Here is a 24,339-nt window from a genome sequence, read left to right on the forward strand (position 1 = left end):
ATTTAAATTAAGGTTCTTTGCTTTCAAGTGCTGGTTAGCCGCACCATCTCAAGAAGAGATTGATTTTACATCAACCGCTGATGATAAGTGTGTCAGGGCTGAGGAGGGGAGCGGCCGCCGATAGAGAAAGCTACAGTATTATGGTCTGTGGTGGAAAAACCAAAGAGGCTTCAGAGAATAGTTGCTGTTAAAAAATACGTACGTATATGAGATGACATGAGATCGATGAGAATATAACAAATACATAAAACAAAACAAGGTAGATAAGAATAATAATAATAATAATAATAGTGTCCTTTTTTATGCCAGTGTAATGTGTCATGGTGTAAAAACTCCTAGCAGACTTCATTCCTTCTCGCCGTGTCTTGACGGCCTCCTCGACTGCAGCTTGTTGCCACATTCAGTCATTGTCAGTCACAAGAGGGTCACGCCACTTTGCATAGCGCTGATTATGAACACCCCGAGAGGTCCACAAGTGTAGCTTGCTTGATATATTCCAGTCTTCTGTGATGCATCGCTGAGTCTCGCATCACATCCTTGAATTGTTCACACAGCGATTTGCCACAGACTTGCCAGAGCTGATTTACCTCCGATCTGGCGCTTTTCACTGTGATCTGTGAAAAAAACCATTGAGGGTCTGCCTGGTGTATCACTTGCACGGGGTGAATTTAGCCTTAATAACATGTGACAGTGACATGAAATGAAAAGTTTTCTTCTTTATTTATTTGTAATACGGATCGGCAGTCAATCTTATGGTTACTTAATAAAACAGCTATGGCCAAGTGGAAAGGGAACTTGGCTTTTAACCAGGGTTGCCGGTTTGAGCCCCCACCAGGTCATAAAACGGCTGGGGTAACCCTGAGCAAGGCTTCCCGGGCGCTGCTCTGTGGCTGCTCCTAATATCAGTAGAGGATGGGTTAAATGCAGAGAAGGAATTTCCCCTGTGGGACTGATAAAGGACTCATTTATAATTTATTTAATCTAATTTATTTATTTTCATGAATGTATGACCTATAATATTACACATTTATTTTATGATACCTTTTTTTTTTTGACATTTTCAGAATGAATCTGTAAACTTAAACTGATTCTGGCAAAAACATTTGACCCTAAAATCCCCCTTTCCCTTTGTTTCCCATTCCTAATGATTTTCAAATCCAGTGTAAGTATAAAAACAACACCTCACCATGTGATAGATAGGATGCCATGTGGCATTGTACAAGGCCGGGAGGGCTTAACACCATCTCAGCAGTAGTTTGCTGTCCTCACAGCCGGCGGGAGCACAATATACTTCTATCACATGGCTTCTTTTTTACCTGGCTTCAGTATATCAACGTGCCTGCCTTCCTCCTGTGCTCCTTTCTCCTCCCAAGTAGAAAGGATGATTAATTACACCAAGCTGCTGCGTGCGGATTAAATATTATTATTCATGCTTTGTATATAGAAAAAGGACAGGAGAAAAGCTCTGGAGGGTGCCAGGGAATGTTTGTGGATTCTGCACATCTGTTAAAGATTTATGCCTTCGACAAGATTGCCACTGTCTCAAAACAAGCCTGCAACAGCAAGAAAAATGCCTCGTCTTGAATTGAGCACTTGTGTCATTGTGATGCACATCAGCCTTCATGTCAGTTTGAAATGAATAGATTCTTCTGGAATATTTTGATTTGATGTGAATCTATGGGGGGGAGGGGGAATTGCTAAGTGCAAGGAGATAGAGGGATATTTACAAGAGCACATTTCTTAAAAAGGTGGGAAATTGACCTTTATAACATGCCAAGCAATTAACCTGTGGGAGTCAGAAGCCATTGTGAAGCTATTCTGCTATGAAAGGCAGAAATAAACAACTTAAATGTTAATTAAATGGCTGGATGCACTCCCTTCTATAATTTTGCTTCATTAACGCATGGCAAAAGGAAATGCTTATGTAATTCACTCCATAATGCGCTTCTTTGTGGATGCTGCGTTCTGTTCTGTGTGATTAAATCCCAAAGACAAAAAGAGGTGTGCTCCATTTTCACAACAGTGAAGAGAGAAAAGAGTGAGCGCGAGACCAGGAGAAGAAGTTGGAAAGTGGATTAAAATGTTGCACTGTGCAGTGATTCAAATGGAGGTCCAGAGTCTTTATTAAGTCAATCTGTAGTTCAGATTCTCTCGTGCGGTTGCTTTTCATTACAGTGAAATGAAACAAGCCCCCACTGTGAGCTCTCATCTCTGATGCTTAAGTAATTGCTTAATAATTTTTTACAGCTTTAAGAGTAGTTTTTTGAATAAACACCAACGTGTCTTGCTGTGTTTCCCGTTGGGAGAATTGTATTTAATTACTTCACCCAATGGGACAGTTTTCAAATTAAAACGTGTGTTCAAAGTTTATTAATATAATTATAAGCTGGCTGTGATAATAGCCAGTGATTTTCTCCACATATTTCAGATCTCCTTGTTGAAGTTTACAGTTGTACATTTGTTTTTGTTTTTTCCTCAGATGATCTTTGGGAACCAGACTCCCGCAGATGTGTGAACCTGGGTTCTGAAGCAGTGAGGACACTGTTGATATTAGATGACTCAGTGTGGGCAAGCTGTGGGAACACTGTTACCGCTGTGGACATACCCAGCCTCACCACTCAGGTATATACCTTGTTCTTTAAGAATATTATATATATAACCCTTAAACACACCTAGACACACTTTTGTGTTTTTGGCTCTTAATTTCTAGGCTATAGTTATCATCTTCTCATGAATTAAAGTTCAACATGTATGCCAGGGTTTGAGTGTTCTCAAGTAGTGTTTCATGTATGTCTATTGAAAACAACGTCAACTTAAATACTCACACTAACACACCTACGCACAGAAATGTCCTCATTGAAACTCATTAAAATCACTATTGTTGATGCATTTAAGGGTTAAAAACGTTAAACATTCATTAATGTTTGATATGAATGATGAGGACCGATGTTGGTTTAAAAAAAAATAAACAATAATAATTTATACTACAATAATTTATCATTTTTATAGCTTAATTTTTATGAGCACATTTTGTTAAATAAATAGAAAATAATAATATCTTTCACATATACCAGGCTGCAAAAATCTAACCAAAAATAATCAAGTTTGCATGACATATATTGAAAATATTTACTCATAAAATCATAAATTGAAGGTGCATAATGACAAAAACTTGGCAATTTAAGGGTTAAAAATGTGTTAATATGTTATATGTATGGAAAGGACAGATGTTGGTTTAAAACATATGTATACAATTTTATAGCTTCATTTTTTATGAACACATTTTGGTGGTTAATCATCCCTTTAGGAGCAATCAACAACATACACCAACAACTCTGAACATGTTGTCACAGCAAAACATTAAGAAATTAACTAAGAAGTGGGCAATTAGTTGTTAACTCTGCTTGTAAATGTAAAATACAGAAAGAACTAAAACATCTAAAAATGAACAATAAAACAATAAAATACAAAAGTAGTACACAAGTAAAAACGTCTCATTCTGTATTAATATTCGTTTTTTTTTATCTTTTAATATCAGTATACTGAGCAAATCAGAATCTTCTGTTAGAAAGAATTATGTTGCAAGGTCAACTTCTCCAACAGCTCCGACTGATAAATATTCTCATGCTCTGTGAAAACAGACCTAAATGGATGGCTTCGTAAGTGGAACTGCAGGACAAGGTGTTTTTTTTGTTTGTTGTTTTTTTTATTATTGTTGTGTGTGTGTGTTTTTTTGTAATGTTTTTTTTTTTGCAGCTGTGACGAAAATTTCCTCTCCCCTCATTTTCTGAAAAGATTTATGCACACAGCCTTTGAGAGCCAGCTCTCTAATCTGTGATGTCATCAAGATTTACTGCCTGGAGCTGCTGCACGGACGAGTCAAACCCTTTGTAAATTCATGCAGTGTTTGTTCGGGCTTTCACACACAAATAAGCTTCATTTTGCTGTAGCTCTCTGAGCTCAGAGTTATGGTGCCGAAATACACACCATTATCTTTTAGAACATCGTCCTGGGTCTTGTCTCTCGGTGTTCGTCTGCACTGTGCGTCCTCAAAGTTGGACAGGGGAGTGACTTCTGTAGCTGTGGTGAATGATCGTGAGGGAGAAAAAAAACCCAACTCTGCTGGGTGATGTTAATGTGGCATTTAGAAGCTGAACTACAAACATTACTATTTAATTATATCCCCCAGATGTGAGTGTGTGTAGCTTTAGAAACATTTTGCTGAGAAAGAGTGTGTGTAATGAGCAGACCCTCCCTGGAGTAAACATCTGTGACATTTAATAACATGATGCTGAACAATGGGAAACACTTAAAACTAGGGATGGGACGATACCGATGTCACAAACTCGAGTATCTACCGATACCGATATTAGTCCGACCGATAAATAGTCATTTTAGACTATTTATGAACGCGTGAAGCTGTTGACGACACATTTGTGCCGAGTCGTTTCAAAGCCATAATTCTCCAGCTGTGTAACAAATGTTGTTCTCCCCCAAAAAGAAGAAAAAAAACAGCCCAAACATGACTCAGCTAAAAATGCTTTTGCTGAATTTCTGCGTGCGATATATAGGATTTTTGGAATGGATTAGATTTTACACGGTACTGATTCCCATCCCTAATAAAAACATTAACAATAAACTAAATACAAGTGTTTTATTTAGCCACATCATGTACAAGTGTTTTTTCAATTGCAGGATAAATGAGCTACATTTCAAGAAATGAAGTGAATTAGTGAAGTAGCCGATCCCTTACTTGTGGTTGACCTCGTGCCAGGTATTACTCTGCAAATCTTAAGAGGCTAACAGGCCTTTAATAATACGGGATACAAGATTTATAATGATTTATATTTTTTACAAGATGCAGCAAATCAGAGGGAGCAACACGGCCCTCGAATATAGACAAGCAAAGTTATGCCGAGTCCGTCTCGAGATGAGCTGAGTTTACGATGTCTTTCATTTTTTATTTTTCTATTCCTTTTAAACGTCTTTTGCTTACCCCAGTCCTCTGGAGACACAAGCTTAATCAGCCGAACAGCGCTGCAGTGGAGGCACAGTTCTGGATCAGTGTATCTCCCACACAGCTAAGCGGGTCAGCTCTGGTTAGTTCTTTGCTAACCTTGTCTTCGGTGCTAATGTGGACTCAAGAGGGCTGACTTCACAGAGGCACTGGTGCATAGCCGGGATCTGGAGAAGCAGAATTTGGCACCTGTAGCAGGAGACATGACTTGGGGCAAGGCTAGAGGGTCATGGACTCATATTCACTTACCTTCATTCCCATTGTGTTCCCCTGCGAGTGTGCACCGCTTTGTCAGATTTGCAGCACCTTTGACTCATTTATCCGTGTCTTTGGTGAACACTACAGTCCTGTCTGAAACCACACATCCCTGCACACCACTTCTTGGCATGAATCTCTCTCTAAATCTTCACAACCGGTGCCCTGACCATGAATGTAACCTTTTCTGCGTGTGTTTTGGCACATACGACGAGCCTACGTACCGTCTTTGAGGTACGCAGTCTCTGCTTCGTACTCTCGGGAATAGATGAAAATCCCACAGCTAAACGGTGGCCGTGAGCAAAGACGGATTAATATTGCAGCCTGAATGAGAGAGTGCATAATCTGTCTCAAAGTGCTGATTTATTTTGTAACACACTCTCAAAGCTTCAAAATGATAACGTTGACGTGTCTGACTCCTCGATTTGACCTAAGAGTTTTAACAAAGACAATAATTCAGTTGTTTGACACTTGTGCCACTTCACAAAGTTCACAAAGACATGAATTGCTAATGTGTAGCTGGTTAATGTTTTAGACGTGGCTTGATTGGTTCAAGGGGCAGTGATCAAAAATCCCATAATAACATTTCTGCATCGTGTCTACCAAGTGATCTGATTTCCTCTGGATTCTGATTCTTTGCTAATTCTGTCCCCATCACAGGAGACCTTGACCAATCACAGGGTAATTCATAGAGAGCAGGTGCATTGGCTGTTCCACTGTATGCAGGTTTTAGAGATGGAAAGATTGCCTCGGGCCATCTGTCCCATATTTAATGTGCGTCTGTCAATGCGCAACTGATGAGAGGAGATTCAGGACACGGACCTGTCAGGCCAAGTCTTTAGGATTGTTAACAACCCGCAGAAGAAACTAAATAATTGTTATTTGTTACTAAATAAGTGTGCTAAGTGCAGTTTTAATTAGTACCAAACACAAACTGCAGCTGACTGTTATGGGAATGCCATATTTTAGCCTAAAATACTATACACATTGATTCTTGGACTTAAAAATAGGCACTAAATGAAAGTTAATAGAGTATAAACTGGGTATTTGTGCTCACTGTGCATTTTCACTATATAAAATCATCTGGGAATGCATTATTATATAAGTTAGTTATATAAGTTAAAACATAAAATGCATCACTTATTTCATTAAGTGACTAATCACGTATTCTAGAGCCCGGTTGTTACTGTGGCAAAGAAAAAGGCATCTGGGTGAAGTCCTGAGATCCTCATCATTGCCAGGACCAGCTTCATTTCCTGCTGATGTGATCTGACAAACGGCTGTGTTAAAAGAATATGATATGAAACAGCTGCAGTCTGTGGCTGCAGCAGATTTGTCCGTCCTGGTGTCCAACCTTGATACTGCAGCAGCGAACGCACAGCCATGACTCATTCTCTTCCAGTCTCTTCTAATTTTGAAGAATTACAGGTGTTTGCTCCCCTTCCCCACCAACAACAGACGACCCTGTTTACACCGTGTCCACGTTCCCCTGGCACCACTTTGTGGAAAGAATCCTGTTATCATTCAGCCACAGGAACCACTGTGAACAATATTTATATGAAGAAGAAAAACAAAACACATGAAGAAAAATTCTCCCACCCAAGCGTCAAAGGGCAGATCTTTGTCGTATGACAGACATCCACAAGCGACTCTGTAAAGGACTGAGCACTTGTAATTTAACTAAGCCTTAACAACACAGGACACACACACACACACAGACAGGAGCTGATCAATACTGACTGGCAGGTCTTGCTTCCATTACGCCTTTCTTTCTACCTGCTTTCTCTTATCACTCACTTGTCCTCGACTCCCTCGCCGTGGCCCAGAGTGGGTGACTTTGCACTTGGCTCTGGACAAAGATACCTTGTCACCTCATGTAAGGACTAATGAGCTGTTTAGAGCCACTCCAGTGTTTGTAGTTGCCGCTCCGCTGTTTTCCCGCCGTGTGCCGATGACTATTGAAGGGATGTTGTTGTTAGTGTGACACTGCAGAGTTGAGTGGAAAGGGCACATTACCACTGTCAAGCTTCACTGACCACCTCATCTCTGTAAGCAATGCTGGACTCAGTAGACTAATACCAGGATGCTGGTTGGGCGCAGCAGTGCGGGCCGGTAAATTATCCTCTACTCTATTACACAGCGAGTTATATATGTGGTCTTTATCCTTGAGAAAATATTTGAAGAATCTATTTTTTAAGAGTGGCTTAAATGTTAATTAATATTTATGTGAAAACCTTTCTTACAAATCACTGACTTAAATCATTGAGGGTTACCCAGAATGTCTTCCTGGTGGTTTCAAACATAATGTGAAGGAAGGTATTCAACACGGTGACAGCCATTGATTAGCATTAAATCCCTTTTAGAGTGATCCCCCCTGATGATTAATGTGATAATTATGCACCACTGTAGGACTGAACTCATTTAAACAGCAAAGGGTTGTTAAATGTGAAATTTGACTTTTTCTTTTCCTTACGGGCATCACATTGTTGTGATGGCGGCACTTGGGATAAGGAAGAGCTGTATTTCATATTGTTTTCTAAAGCAGAGCAGGAACCCACGACTGAGGAGTCAATTAAAAGGGAAAACACATCAAAGACTTCTTTACTTTTCCCTTCATTTAAACAAAGGGATACCCAGTGGCAAGGGCACACAAACAGGTGGTAATCCCTGTCTGCTGGTGCTCCTGGTTCGGGGTTGTGTGGGAGCATTCTCCTCTTCGCCCACTTACTCTCATTGACTAATTGCCCAGCCTCATGCAGCTCATGCACTGACAGTGATATGAGTTCCAAGATGATGCCCAAAACAGCCCTTGTCACGCCTTGGACTGCAGGGGCTGCATGTGTTGCTATGATAAGGCTCATTGCATTTATTCCAAGCTACTCATTAACACTGTGCCTGCAAAACTCTCTCTTTCCATTGTGCTCTTAAAAAGATAGAAGCCTGGGGAATGGTGCAAAGACATGTGTCCGGGACTCTGTAAATTGCAGAGTTGGGAGGTACAGCTAGGCTTTATTTACAGAAAAAAAAACAAATATTAAGCAATAACTGCACAGATGATTTAACAGGGCTGACCCCATTAGGTCAAATGACTGTCAACGTCATCAGATATTGGCCAACTATACCAATTAAAAAGAAAAAGAACCTGTTACCAGTGTGTTCTCTGACATAGCATGACACGTTCAGCATAGTTTTGTATTTAGCTTTTTTTTTATGATTAAATTTACAGTTGCAAGCTTGCAGTTGGGAAATAATGAGACATTTGTTTCATTATTGAAGGGAAAAATAGCTGTGATGTAGCTCAACTCCCTGCAGAATAGTAGGTTAACTGAAATAATATTTGTGCAATCATGCAGACAGAAAAGTGTCACTTTTGTTCATAAGCTTAGACGGAATACGATCCCTGAGAGAGGTAAACTTCCAGTACACTTCAGATTATGAAAAGGCATTTGTTGATGATGTTGCGACGTCATCAGAACACTGTGTTCTGTTTCCATGGCAGAAATTTGAAGTCCATCCAGACCCGATGGTGAGCGTGGCACACATGGCATGTGCCGGTGGAGGCGTGTGGATGGCGTTTTCGGAGGGTTCCTCCATTCGTCTCTTTCACACGGAAACACTGGAGCTTCTGCAGGAAATCAACGTCTCGACGCGGTCGACGCTGCTCAACACTGGTACGCACATCATCCCACGTCACACTTGACCTTCATACAAAGAAGTAGAAGTAGAGTGTACCCTGTAGTGCAACACAGTCTTAAGATGATTTTTATTTTGTCTAACCTGATCTTATTTTTGTTTGTACTGCACTGTATCCATTTTTGTCTTGATTAATACTGTGAAGGAGCTCAGGCAGGCGCCAGGTTAATGCCATCCTTTCTCAAATAGCATTCGTGTCTTGTCCAACTCGCTCTCAGGGATGTGCACTCAAGGGAATCACCTGAATGAGTGCAAAGCCGAAAAGAGCCACAGGGTGAGAGAAAGGGAGTATTAAAAAAATAAGATGATAATAATAAAATCACTGAGGAGCAGTAAATAACTGGCCTTAAAGATTTTCTTTCTCGAGCTTTAAACTCCATCACAGGACAGCAGTAGCAGCTGTAGAATTCCCATATGTCACAGACATAACGTCATGTTTTGTCGCACAGTGTGATTGATTGGCAAGTGGCAACGATGTCTGTAGATGTCTGATCCTCAACTGTTGCACCAGAACATCTCCCCGCTGCCGCTCTGACCACCTCTGTTTCTCGTGCTCCCGTTGTCCTCTCTGTAAAAAAAGTCTATTATGAGAACAGAGAAAACGCAGCCCAGATAGAAATAAATGAGTGGACACAGAAGGATAAACTGATCCAGATGATACAAGAGCCCGCTGGAAGATAGTGAGTGGTTGGTTACCATGGAAATGATTAAAATCTGCCACCGGAGTATAAATTAAACATCATGTGACTTAAGTTTTGTCAAGTGACATTTATCAAAAATGTCAAGTGACAAAGTAGAAACTAGGCTCAAGGGTTCCTATGGAAACCTGCTTGGCTTTTCTTTAAATGTGCTCACTTCTGTGTCATCCACCTTTCTGTTTTGTTTGCATGCACAGCCCCAAAAGTTTTGTCTGAGCAAATATTGTGTTGGTTTTTTTTGTCCCATTTTCTGCCTCTTACTCCCTGTCTCATCTCATCCACTCTGCTTTAAAATCCAATTTTAGATGGTGCATTACTTCCTGTGTGAGCATGCGTGTGTTTGCAGGTTGAACAATGGCAAAGGAATTAAATAGCAATTAAACACAACTAAAATCATCTTATGGGAATAATAATAACATTACATGTGACATAATCTCATCTGATGTGTTCATGTAATGGACCAGCTTGTTTGATGTGGCATACGTGAAGATCACCTTGACTTTCAGGGAGTGGTATTATCTGGATTTAGAAAATGTTGTGGCTGTGACTGATGCTATTAGAGCAAAACTCAAAGTGAAGGTAACTGTCATCAGAAAACAAAAGCAAACCGTTTTTGTCCTGTGAGCTGAATGAAGAATAAAAGCATGTCTTTCAGACACAAAACTTTCCCCTCCTTTTAGATCAAAGTGAAGCTTGAAGAAGAACAGACTCCTATGGCCATTGTATCTGGTGATCCAGAGGTCATTTTCACCCTGCACCACTGCTTCCCCTTGAAATATGCAGCAGATTGGAGGAAGGGTGGCAGCCTCAAGGCCTGGCCCCCGGGGGAAGTTACAAGGTCAAAAGAGAAGGAGTTGCTCAGCTCATGTCTGCAGGGTCCACAAAAGGAAGAGGATCTTTGACTTTAGTTGTGTTTTCTTGAGTTCACAAGAGAAAAGAGCATCCCTTGATACTCTACATCTACAGATACTGCACATGAAATACTGATAGTTTCTCGCTGTCAATAAGTCTCTGCTCCCCCAGGTTTTTCCTTGACTTATGCTAGGACATGCAGTAATGATATACCCCGTAATCCTCTCTTCTTAATGTGATTTATACTCAATAGGGAATTCCAGTTGCAGTAAACAGCGGAGACGTTTCTAAAGGAAAAGGAAACTGCTGATCTCCTCTCTACTAATGCCTTTAATAGTTCTGTCCTTAGGGTGAAACTTCCACAGTGACATATCACAGGGAAACATTTATCTTTGGAGACACGTTTCTTTTTTTTCCTTTTTTTTCAAACAAAGTCTTGTCCCGCACGTTAAACACACTGCCAAGTGTCTGCGTCGCTGCAAATAAGAAAGTACGTCTTAATCACCTCTTGTGGATGACGACTGGTGAACACATCAACTACCCCAACGGTGGGTGTTACCGGTATTAAGCTCTAACTAAAGTAGAAAAAGACTGTGGGCTGTGCGAGCAGGTGGCAGCCAGTTAAGAGATAAAGGCTGTTTTCAGCGGTGCCTAACTCCGTTTTTGTGACCCTCCAAGGTCTCTGTCTAAAGGCTTTTGCTGTGTTTGCTGATTGCGCTGCTCTGCCTTGCCTGTCGTACACTCAGCAACAACTTCTTATTTGGGATGATTCATCTGTGCTCAGTGGGATGAATGGATTCATAACACTGTGGAGACACTCGTGCAAATCATCGTAGTCCGAGCATGACACAGGACAAACATGTAAACGCAGCGCCTCCGGTAAATGAGCATTTTCTTTTCTCGGGATCACATGACTGTTGGTGTTAATTCACTTATGAATGCTATGGCAAATGACTCCATAGATAACTAGGCCACAATGGAAGCTGAGAGCTGTAGACGCTAAAGACGACAAGCAAAAAGTCAAATCAACACAAATATTGTTTATCGCCCTTTGTTCACTGTATACAAAGGATGTGCATGTATAATTAGTGTATGCAGTCGTCTCTTTCTCTGTTGTTAACGCATATACTTCAGCAAAGGAAAACTTCACAGCAGTATTTATACGTTTACTGCATCGTATGCGATCATAGATTTTATTGGACAAAATTATTGATTAATCCCACATCAGGGATTATCAACAGACTAAGTTTGAAGTGTGTGAAAAGCAAATGCAAAGGTTCCTCTCTTCACAAAACTGTGTTATAAAGCATTGTTTTTTATGCGCGTCTAAAAATGTGGCTCGATGACGCACCAGAGCCAAAGTTAGTTTAACTTCTCCTCAAACACTGTTGTAATATTAAACCCTCGCTATATCAGCAGTTTACCCACTCACTCACAATTTAATTGCACCTGCTCCTCCACCGCTGCCTTTGGTTTGCTTGTTAGCTGAGATGTCTTCCAGGGATCCAAAACAATGCAGAGAGGCTCTGCCACTTTATTTAAAATTCCTAATGATGAGGAAATTATACACAGAGGAAGAACACACTCCTGCTGTGAGGCTGCAGGTTACAGACACACACACACACACATGGCATAGGAGAGATAGAGAGATAAAGAGGTAGAGAGAGAGGTCTCTGGCTAAAGCAGTGCTGTGCCAGTTTACAACATGTTGTTAAACTGCAACCAAATCGTTGCAACCGTTTGTTTAACAGGCAGTTTAATACTTGAGCATCTACATTTATGTCTAAAGAGCAGCGCTATCTCCAAGTCTATCTGTATTTCCATTTGTTGTAGTAAATTGTTTAATTATGACAAAAGTGTTACTCAAAATTGAACAGATACTTCCACTCCAGTCTAGACTGACATAATATAGATTAAATTGGATAATATGTAGTTTTTTTCCATTGGAAATATTATTCTCTTTTATGTATAAAAGAAAAAAAGTCTTCCGTATCTGCTGCGTCTGCTTTTGTATGGCAACCACTGGTTTAACTCCTTATCTTGATATGAAGCTGAAATAGTCACTGTTTTGGATTGAACTTTGATTGAACAGTGTGATGTGACAGAAAAATGACTTCATCTGCATTTATATTGTTCCCAGAAATAAGAATATATTTTTTTTCTTCCTTTTACACTGTGATTCAATTTAGAAAAAAGGGAACTACTTTATTCTGCATTAAAAACACCACAGAAAATAGCATTCACCCAATATCTACACAGAGAGATGCTTATTATGACACATGGCCCTTTAATGTAATGTTGTGCTTACCTATTTCAAACTACACTTGCAGGTGAAAGACCTTTGAATCCGTCCACCAGTTATTATGTTAGGAGGATTTCACCTTCAGTATGTTGGGGTTGCATTTGTTTGCAGTTTGCTTATAAAACACTTGAAAGAATATAAGGTTTTACTGTACAACATGTGTTTCAGCAACAGCAGGTGGAACATACAATATAAATAGTCATACTTAATGCCCATCACTCAATGTACTTAATGGAATACTTCAAAAATGGTGCTTCCCAACCTCAGTTTCCTCTCGAGAGTCGAGAAATATCTTCATTCTTTTTTTTGTTACGTGCCCACCAGTGACACTTGGTCTGAGGCTTGAAACTGCAGCGCTAATTCCGTCATTTTTAGACCCACCCATAGGGGGACGGGACCTCATTCCCAGAAAATACTACGCCTATACTAGTAATGCAAAGCTAAATGCAAATTGGTGAAGTATTCCTTTAACATTACAGGTCAAAATCTCCTATTCATACAGCTAACACACATATATACACACGTCATTAGGGCCAAGTGGGGGTTAGGTATCTTGCCTGAGGACACGTTGACATACGAAACTAGAGGAGCACGGGATCAAACCACCGACCTTCCAATTATTTACCAACCCTCCTATCTCCTGAGCCACAGTTGTTCCCCCACAGTGCCAGAGTGCACCTGTGCATACAGGGTTAAGCTGTGGCTCTATCCAAAGGTTAAGGTTAACCGTGGCATACATTAGTCAGGTTTTTGTGAAGACTTTCTTCATGCAACAGAAGAGCTCTGAGAAACTGTCTGCAAATATTGGCAGACTTAATTGCTTTTATTGTCCAACGCTGTCCTTTTGTGTAGGTTGTTTTTCAATGTAGGCAGTTTTTGTCAAAGCCGGAATAGATTTGAATACATTTGAAATGTCCCTTCGGAGGCAGGAGGCAGAGATCAAGCTTGTCTAATAGATAACACTATTAAAACATGGCCAAGCAAGATTACAGTTTTAGCAGGCAACACGTGCACCAGCGGAAGTGAATAGGGCTGGATTAGTAATGTTTCTTTACAAATGTTAAAGAAAATGTGAATTGAGTGAACAACAAGGATGTATTGCTACCTTTAATTCCTACTAGGAAACATCACCATGGCAATCAATAGCAATTGGTATCTTTTGTGTGGAGTGTTTTCCTGTTCTGTGTTAAATTATCATTTTTGATTTCTTTGTGTGCTGTTCTCTTTGCTTAAAAAATCTACTTGGATTTATGTTAAATCTTAATATTTTATTCTATTCTTTATGATAACGTGTATATGCAACTCCCTTTCTTACAAGTTCACATAAAATCCTTGAAGTTCAACATTTCAAATACACATAGATCTGGATACAAATACTTTTTTTTTTTCTTCTCCTCCTTTGGGCTTTATGATTGTTTTGGCCAGTAGCAAGCAGACAAGTCCAATTTCTCATAATCTTTTTGTAATCCAGCACCTTAGGTGGCTGTGCGGTGCATGCCTGAAACCCGTCAAAAACAGAAGAGCTTAACTTCTTCCCAGAGCTAACAGTGATAACAACAGTATATATATATTTATGTATATATATATATATATATATATATATATATATATATATATATATATATATATATATATATATATGTATATATATATATATATATATATATATATATGTATGTGTATATATATATTTATGTATATATATATATATATACATATACATATGTATATATATATATTTATGTATATATATATATATATATATATACATATACATATGTATATATATATATATATATATGCATGTGTATACATATATATATATATATACATATATGTATATATATATATATATATTATTTAAAAAAAAACATTCTTTTTGGACTGAATAGGTCGTATCACAAGCAGGACTTTTGAAGAAACTCAAATAATACTATCAGTTAAAGTTTGGAATTCACTGTCTTAAAGGCAGACCTTCCGCTCTCTAAAATGTCAACTGTTTTTGTTATTGTTCCTTCAATAGCTTTCAAAGGTTGTTGTATTTCTAAGCTACTTGTCCTTTTGCGACAATAAGTGGCAACAGAAAAAAAACCAACCCCATTTTCTGATTTCTCTTTCTTACGTTGCAGGTCATAAAAGCATGCGAGTCACAAGTCTCCTCATTTGCCAGGGGCTGCTGTGGGTGGGCACTGCCCAGGGCTTAATTATCACTCTGCCAGTCCCCAAACTGGAGGGCATCCCAAAAATAACAGGTATGGATCAGAGGAAGGGCGGACGTCTGTGATTGAGCAGCCTCTTGCGAGGTCAAAGAAAAGCAAAGAGTGTTTCGTCGTGACAGAAAATTACTCTGCTCTGCCTATTATTGAGGTCACACTTCACATTTTTCTTGTGGCCCTTGGAATAAGTGTAAATATTATCACTAAGGTGTCACACCAATTATATAGAGTATATATTCTTGCGGGGTCATTTAAAAACTGCTTGGCTATGTTTAGTTTATTCTGAGTCAATGAGGTTGTTATTTAAACCTCTGCCACAAACCTTTATCTGCCAATGTTACTGTTACAGTTAGTTAATACTGGTAACTGTTGATTATGTACACACAATTACAATGACAGCCTCTGTTTTTACTGATGTCACTGTTTCTCTTCTTTGTGGATGATTTTGAAATATTCTGTCCTCGTGTCTTTGCACAGGAAAGGGCATGGTCTCTCTAAACGCCCACTGTGGGCCCGTTGACTTCCTAGTAGCCACCACCAGCACCCTGTCTCCTGAACTGCTCAAGAGGGATTCTGTCGGGGATAACCCCGACTCTGTCTGTGGAGGCGAGGACCGTAGTGACACCTCCTCTCAGGAATCACTGCAACAGTCCAGCTCCTACCAGGGAGAGGGGAGAAGCAAAGGACGCGGCGTCCTGCTACAGTACAAGCTGCGCTCCACATCGGGATTACCTGGTCGTCCATTAACGGCGCAGGGTGACGAGGCGTCCGACTCCTCCTTGGAGTCTCTGGAGCACAGTGTGGAAGATGGATCTATCTATGAGCTCAGTGATGACCCTGAAATGTGGGTTAGGGGGCGTCCTTGTGAGAGGAATGGGGGACGGAGGGACAGGGTGATCTCTGCCGCAGTTATCTCTGGAGGCAAGGGCTTCCGTAGACTGAAGGAAGGGGCTCCAGCAGGTGCAAGGACAAATGTGGAGGGTTTAGAAAATATTCTCATGGTATGGCAGCTTCCACTGACAGTGTGATGTGGGAAAAAAAATATTGCGAGGCGATTTGTATTTATAGCTGTCGCCCCGGCTTAGTCTTGAATAACCTGAATAACCCTTAACGAGAAGGTGTTGCCATTGTTAGAGAGCTTGACATCTAATGATTAAGACTGTGGAATAGGAACACTGAAGCATGCTGTTTACGAAATGTACTTTCAGCCCATTAGTTGCTTGGAACGTTCAGGATTGCATATCATCGCCTTTCCACCGGTGGAAAAGCTGCCACAGTTTAGTTGTGTGTCATTGTTTTGATGTGGTTCCTCCCTCCTGCTTTTTTTACTAAGGATTGATATGCTGCAATTTAACCTCATCGTTGCGGCACGTACTCTGCCACATTTATTTTATGCCGAGGACTTCTGTGTGAGCAGTCATGGACGCCACACCTTTGAGAGGCAGCCTTTGTTCAATCTGCCATGCTCTGCGGTGCAAGAGATGAACGTCTTTTATCTGATCCTGCGGGAGAGATCCCATCTGTTAAGAGCTGAAAGCTGGGGACTACCACCGCATCACACATAAGCACATTACTATCACTTTATTAGCTTTGCCAGCCTTTCTCTCATCCCATACAATGTGAATGTATGAAATCTTATATTGAGCCTTGGCTCGTGTGAAATAATTCGATTTTTTCCTATTTTGTCGCAGCTGTTGCAAAAACACACGATAGTCACGCTCTGCGACACTGGCTGCAGAAACTGCTTAAGAACATTTTTAGACAGAAAATCCGTTAATACACAATAGAGAAAGGTTTATTTTGTTGTGGAAAATAAACATGTCAAAGCAATAATATTTTTGTTCCACATACTAAAAATGCCAGATATCTCCTTTATTATTTACTATCACCTGACAGCTATACAAAGCAAATATGTGTTAAATATTAATACAATGCACAACTCGCATTATCTGGACATCAGTAACCAGCTATTAAATACTCTGTAGGAACCAAGGGAACCGACAGACAACAGACATCAATGGACATGTTCATATGCACGTTCATTGACAATCACATACAAGAATCTGATCAAAGGTGATCACATGTAGCTACACAGGCCTGTCCTGTGATATTAATCAGGGCTCTGAGACATTTAAACCTCGACCCGTCAGCACATTTTCCTTGTTTTCATGTTCACGTCACTGTTGTGTAAATATGTGAAGATGAATGCGAACATTAACATTTTGTGGTTCAGGCTGTGAGGAAGCAGCAACTGTTCATCACTGTGTCGTGGCATTGAAAGATTACATAGTCTGCCTTTATCCTGAAACACTCATCAAACTGTTTTAAAGCCACATTGAATGATATAAAAAAAAAGGACGTTGTTATTTGAATTTGTACAGTTTTTTTAACTTATAAAAAAGATAAGAAAGCAGCAGTATAGTGAATCTAAGTTGGTATGAAAAGCTCTCAGTGGTACTTTGATTTATGGGTTTCTAATTCATTAATAATATAGACATTTTCAGGATTGTTAAAATTGACCATCAACATATTTTTGGCAGAGAAAACCAACGTTTACATGGCACTTCTACTAGTTGTCTTTTCTCCACATATGGATTCACATCTTCATCACATCATTTTCATGTTTCTTCTCCTCCTCACAGCTGATATAAAAAAAACAAAACAAAAAACATCCTGCTGTTAGCCAGAGTCGTTCAAAAATACAATGACTTAAGCAGTTCTTGGGTGCTGTCATCTAAATGTAAATCTCAAAGTCAAAATGCCAAAAATGTACACCCAGTAATGTATACTAATTCACGTGAGACTCCTTTGCCACTGATATCTGGTAACACCTCCGTGGTCACTATAGAAATTGTTTGTTCAACCTTACTCGGAGGAGAAGAGTGCATTCCTGCAGGAGCAGCCTCATGAAATATACATGACTCCTTCACCAAAGCTGCTCTGTTCCTCTGGCTCATCTGTTAGCAGCTGTGATGTCATTTCCAAGGTGTGTTGGGCCTTCAATAAGACACTGACTCCTTCATTTACTTACATTTGTACAGGACACTAAATATGATACTCGTGAATGAATGTATTGTACTACTAATTACAGCCGTTACTGTGCTAATTAAACCTTTATTCCCTTTTGTAAAGTGGACTGCAACAGTGTTGATGTTTTGGATGAGATTGTGTTGTTTTTTTTTTACCTGTGGTATCAAAGGTCATAACAGTTGATGATGAATGGGATTTTATTTGTGTATATTTGGTTATTGCCCATATCTGTTGTGACAATGTGTACTTTATGTTAATTGCTGTGGATGGGTAACATGTTGATATCAATGAAAAATCTGGGGAGGTATAAAAAAACAAAAACAGGAGCAGTCACATGATCAGACTGGTTATAAAAAAATACAACCCTGGTTTACTAGACGTATGTAAATCTATTAAAACTGACAACTCAGTTTTACTCAGTGGTGTTTATGACCAGTGCGATCATGTGACCACTTACAGTGATGCTGCCATGACCCTGCATCTTATTTTGGTAAGTACAATATTCCTATAACTTAATAGAAAATGATCGTCGAACCTAAATGTACGAAACAAAAATAAATCAGGATGTAGTATTTAGTTATTACCTTAAATGTTAAAACCTTTTCTAACAAAACGTATGCTAAAAATAAAAACATATTTAAACTCTAATCTGACTATTATGGCTTTTCTTCTTCCATCTGGCACAGTTTTGGTTATTTGGATCATTTTTATCTCTTGTGTTTTGGTCAAATCCCACTGCTGAAAATCAAAATAAAAAGTAAAGTGGAGACATGGTGACTGGACAGGAAAACAAGATCTAATGTGGTGCCATTTAATTTTTAACTCAGCTGTGTTCCATCTTTCAATTCACTTGCCCTCCAGACATCACGTCACAGGTCACTTAGTCCAGTTTATTTGTTTCTTGTTGTTTTCTCAGGAGTGCTGCTGGCTTGAGATAGGAGGTAGCATGATTTTTGTAAGATGGCTGACAGTTAAAAAAAAAAAGAGAGATTTGAAAGCAAACTTTGTTTGAGATTTGGTTCTGCCCACCCTTATTTTTGGATCACTATATTAATCCCTGGCTTTGTTCTTTGTCCTTCTGCTTTTCAACACGTGTTCATGAAGTCTTAAATGAATAAAAACACACAATTCTTCAGAGCAGAAAAATGAAGCTGTGTGATATTTTTCCTCATGAGGAATCATCAGGTCAATGTGTGCTGTTTACCTTTGGCCTCAAGAGTTCCACTCAGTGCGTTTACATGCACAGTTTAATCGAGTTAAGGTCATAGTCCAACTAAGACCAATTGGACAACTTGCCAAGTCTGAGTATACATGGTTTATTGGTCATGTACGTCGTGTGACTCCACCTCAGTAGGTGGCGCTGTATCTCTCTATGAACTAGTGCTTATTGAATCAGTTTCCTGTTGACCTTTATGTCACAGAAAAACAGACAGCAAACGGTGAGAAGCATAAATCTTGTCTCTTTGTCAGTCTTTGTGTGTCTTCCGTAGCTTTTACTCTCACAGATGCCATCGTGGTTATGCCGTCGAACTGCAGTTTATACGTCGTCTCCTTCTACTTCCAGGTCAAAGACCGGGGAAGACATTTTTGGAGCATGTGCAGAACCCCAAGTCCGACTAAGAGTATACATGCTGGAGAAATCGGACTATGAAAAACGTTAAACAGGTATGTTAGTCCGACTAAGACTAGCTCGATTTTAGTCAGACTGACTTTGCATGTCATTAAGAAAACTGAATTATTGTCTTAGTCCGACTATAATCAGACTTTGAACATGCATGTTAATGTGATATGTGATGTGATAGCCTTTTCTTTCTGTCTGCTCCACATAGAGCAGTCCCAGTCAGTCCCTCTACAGTGAGCAGCAAAGGTCAATGCTAAAATAAACCCAACATTATGGGCTAAATGGGATGAATTAGATGGAGATTCAGGTGAGTATAGCAACATTAAGATCTAACCCAGCTGAAGCTTAACTGTCGCCTAATATAAATCTACTGGAGGTCACATATGAGCAAAGGTTTTAACGTAACACAAGCACACATGGTGTTTTTGTTCAATAAACTTATATCTTCCCCATTCACGTCGTAAAATAACTGTAAAAATCTCCTTGTTATACGCCTCCTCACCCTCTGTGCATATGTTTAAACTTGGCTTTGTTTACTCGTACTCTTCAATTTTGCAACAAGCTCTCATTTACCCGGGGTTCTTGGCTCAAAGATTTTTATCTGGGGAGCTCCCAATAAGCAAACCAGCATTCAGCAACACAGTAAGAATCCAACGACAACAGGAGCGTTGTGAAAGTGTCCAGACAACTCTAGTGAGAATTGTGAATGTAATACAGATCTAATGAAGCAGTGCTGGATTGTGCCTGTACCTGGGTCAGCAACACTGCTGCCTGGAACCAAATTATAAAACGCAAGTGCAGTGCAAGCATTTTACTGTCAAGTGTCAAACAGTAACAGGGCATAAATATGTGTGCTTCTTCTGATGGGACTCCACAACCCCCGTTTCCTACACCTTTCTATGGATATTTCTGCCAATTAACCCTGCTCCAGGAGAGATTTGCCTATCTCGAGCCCCAGCTTTGCGCCTGTGCAGCTCGCGGCGTCACTCTCCCTACATCTCAGGTATAATTTGCATGCCTCGGTCAAGGCTAAACTGAAGCAGATGAAGCATTGCAGTTTGAAGGTCTCCCTGCTTTATCTGCCAACTACTAAGAGCCAGGCAGGCATATTTGCATTGCTTTTCATTTCCACAGGCTTGGCAGTAGGGATGATAAAAGAAGGAGAGCACGCTGAACAAACCTTGCTTAACAAAGGATTGAGCAGCTAATGATTTGCATACAGAGAATACGAGGATAAGGCCCACGCGGCTGCCTTGGCCTTTATTATCGGTCTCAATCCGCACTTGGAGCTGACGCCTGTCAACATAAGGTGCACGGCCCTACGGTGAGGGGGCGGGGTCACACCTTGGAGTCAGATGTGACTATTTCCCCTGACAAAATCTGTCCCACATGGAAAGAGAAAGAGATCATTGTCAAATGGACGGTATTGTGTTCCAGTTCAATAAAATTTAATATCTGGGAATTTAATTCCCTCAATGCCTGTGAGGTGGTCAGACCCATCAATCTCTCGTCACTTTATGTCGACCTGGTTCTTTTTATAATGCTCCCACTGCTGCTCGCAGATATATTTTATTAACTACCTTTTAATCATGCAACAGATTAATGAAATTTTGATCACTGTACATTATTCAACTTGTCCCCGAGGAGCGGGGTCTGTCTAATAGCGCGACACCACACCTGTACTGAATAGTTATCTCCCACTATGTTTATCTCTTACCACGTCCATTTGTATCGAGGTGCTGAAAGGCACTGCACGATAAATGTGGTGCTTCATACAAGTGGGAAACTCTGCAATGCTTATTTTCTGCAGTCTTTTAAAATCAGGTGACATGCAGCTGAGCAATTTTATAGGCAATTTCCTCAAAACCCATTTTTACAGTCTCCCAGCCAATACTCCTCTCGCCACTTCTTATTTACTGTTACATGTATAAACATGTCAGTTTTACATACTCTGCACTTCTTACTGTCTTACCCTGTTTTACTTTCTAAGACTATTTGGGTCTTTGAAGGGTGACCTTCAATTCATATATCTGTTGCTATAATTCTTTGTTATTATCGCAATGGGACCTCTGTGGAGAGACGGGGGAAAAAAAAAATCTTTTTTATGTCTCACAGTGAATCAAATCACTTTTATGCCAACATCTCACTGACTATTCAAACAAAATGAGAACATCAGTATTCACGGCCTGTCTTTTCTCCTTTTTTTTGTGTCCCTGTTGCATTTGGAATGTAGCCAGAGAACGTTTCAGAGGTAAATAACATGTTGAATGTGACTCTAACCTGGTTTCATTTCACCAGAGAAGAAAAATAGACTTATATATTATTTGTGGTCAAAATGAAAAAGACTCTGCGTGTGACACATTCATGCAGAACTTACCTACTGATCCTCCGGACTGCTGAACATTATGAATTTTCTTTGTCCTTTTTATTTTCTTTTTTTAATGATCGCTACAGCATTGTATTGCTCTCAACTCATACTCATTTTCATACTCCGCTCTCCTCTCTCCTCCCTAGGGGAAGAGTTGTACATTTCCTTTTAGAGCTGTTGTCCACAGCATGACAGATGGAGCCTATTAGAACACATTTTCGTTGTATTATGGTAAATAACTCAGTCATGTTTTAAACAATATTACTGTTCCCAAGGCAGTGCTACAATGGCAGAGGAAGTTAACTATCTTGTCATGGGTTCACTATGCACTTAACAGTGTGATTCCGTTACAAGGCTTCGACTCTGCGGCCGTGTTTCAATTCTTTTGATTGCACTCGTCACTCGAGAGCGAGGCATAAAAAAAGGCTCTGACATCAGCATATCAAGCTGGATTTCAGCTCTACAGAGTGGAAAAAGGCACTGAGTAATGGACTTTCTCTTTAAGTCCACCAGTGCTGACAACCACATGAGGCTAGTCGCTTAGTTTTTTAAAGGTAAAGAAAATCAGTATCATTGGTGGCAGGTATGATACTTATTCAAAACACTCTTCGCCTCAAGATAAAAAGAGAAGAGGTTTGGCTTTGCGGGAAGCTTGGCAGCTTAGACACTTTCTATTTTATAGAGCGGACATTCACAGTAACCAATGATGACAGTTTCTATTTTTACACTCCTCACTCCTGTGAGATAGACTCTAAAATCCAACATTGTCACAGTAGTTTGCTGGCACAAGGACAGTTGTTGTTTAAAATTAAAGAAAAGTGGATGATGGATGGATATTGTAGATATATATAACTATCTTTGACCATGCAGCCAAATGATATGAGGAGATGTTTCACATTGTTTATTGCCCATTAAGTGAACGTATAAGTACAACTATAAAGTAAATTGTTCTCCAACGATCCGCTGAAGCGAGGTGGATGGTTGTTTATTTCACCTTCGAAGACAAACACCAGAGAGACACAGTTAATAATTATCAGAGAACACATTCATCACGTAAACGATGAAAGTGTAGGATAAATGTTGAATAATAATGTCAATTATAGGACAGGCTCCTTGTACAGTAAGTTGTTGGTAGTAGCTGCAGATCTCATTAAAAGACAACATCCCACTCTACAGCCCAATGCAGTTTATAGCTCATTATTTTGGTTTGGTTAAGACACATCAGCTCACTGTGACTCTCCGGCAGCAAGCATATATGTTTACAGTAACCATTAGAATGTTGCCTGCCCCTCATGAGATGGCACAACTGTCACAGCATTGCTGTTTATAGGCTTCTTGTCATACTCCACCTGCCCACCAGATGTCCCTGGACATTTATCCTGTTTCCACATCCACCCGCTCACCTGTCTTCCATCTCCAATCACTGGAACTTCCCCGCCCACCTACACACCTGTTCCTTGTTTCCCTCATCTGCTCCATGGTATTTATACTGGCCTCTCTCCCAGTGGGTTGCAGTGATTTGCCAATGTCTCTGTGTGGGGTTCTTTTAAACGGCTAATGCTGTAAATGTCCTTTCCTGCAGCCAGTGTGTAATTAACTGTTGTCTGTACCTGCTTGCCTGCCCATTCATCTGTCTGTTAGCCTAATCTGTCGTTTAATCTATCAAAGTTCCTTCACAGCACCAGCCTGTCTGTGTGTCTGTGCTTGCTTCCTGCCGGCATGCGCTCCTACAACCAGCTGTGACAGCAGAATTAAACTAAAGAGTGGATAATTAAAAAAAAAAAAGAAGAAGAAAAGATACAGATCTTTTTGAAGTTCTGTGAACTTTCTCTCAGCCTAAATAAAGACTGGAACGAGACTGTGGTTTATTTCAAAGCTTACATTTCTTACTTCCTTGTTGTATACTTAACATGATCATTCAAGCTTTTCCCATTGTGGGATCCCATTTTCAACATTTATCTGGTGTGGACAGCAGGTGCCTGAAGCTGGGGACACACGACCAGATTCTTTGCCCAGTTTTACCCACCGTTCACAGTTGGGCAGAGTCGGCACCAGTCGGCACTGGTTGGGGACAGTCGACATGGCTAGTTGGCACAGAAATCTGTTAGTGTGTGAGGGGTAAAGACTCGAATCCACCTCAGTCGCAGTCAATCAATTCCCACTTGTATGAATAAATTTTTTTATCCGACTCTGGACACACTGGGGTCGTGTGTACTGATTACCGACCCAACTGCAAACACATGTCGCCAACAGACAATGAAAAAGAGTAGGTGGAACACAGGAAATA

General features: G+C 40.1%; 1 protein-coding gene across 2 annotated transcripts in view; it reads left to right on the forward strand.

Annotated features, from left to right (window-relative positions):
- Positions 1-18,711, forward strand: part of arhgef10la (Rho guanine nucleotide exchange factor (GEF) 10-like a) — a 100,086-nt gene extending 81,375 nt beyond the window's left edge. For both annotated transcript variants that reach the window (XM_058631447.1, XM_058631448.1), the window contains 4 exons: positions 2,480-2,622; positions 8,772-8,943; positions 14,947-15,069; positions 15,511-18,711. In XM_058631447.1, coding sequence (XP_058487430.1) covers positions 2,480-2,622; positions 8,772-8,943; positions 14,947-15,069; positions 15,511-16,061 — 989 coding nt within the window. In that variant the 3' untranslated portion in view covers positions 16,062-18,711. The remainder of the gene's footprint in view (positions 1-2,479; positions 2,623-8,771; positions 8,944-14,946; positions 15,070-15,510) is intronic.
- The last annotated feature ends 5,628 nt before the right edge of the window (positions 18,712-24,339 follow it).

Source organism: Solea solea, chromosome 6 (assembly GCF_958295425.1).
Source record: "Solea solea chromosome 6, fSolSol10.1, whole genome shotgun sequence".
Taxonomy (NCBI): domain Eukaryota; kingdom Metazoa; phylum Chordata; class Actinopteri; order Pleuronectiformes; family Soleidae; genus Solea; species Solea solea.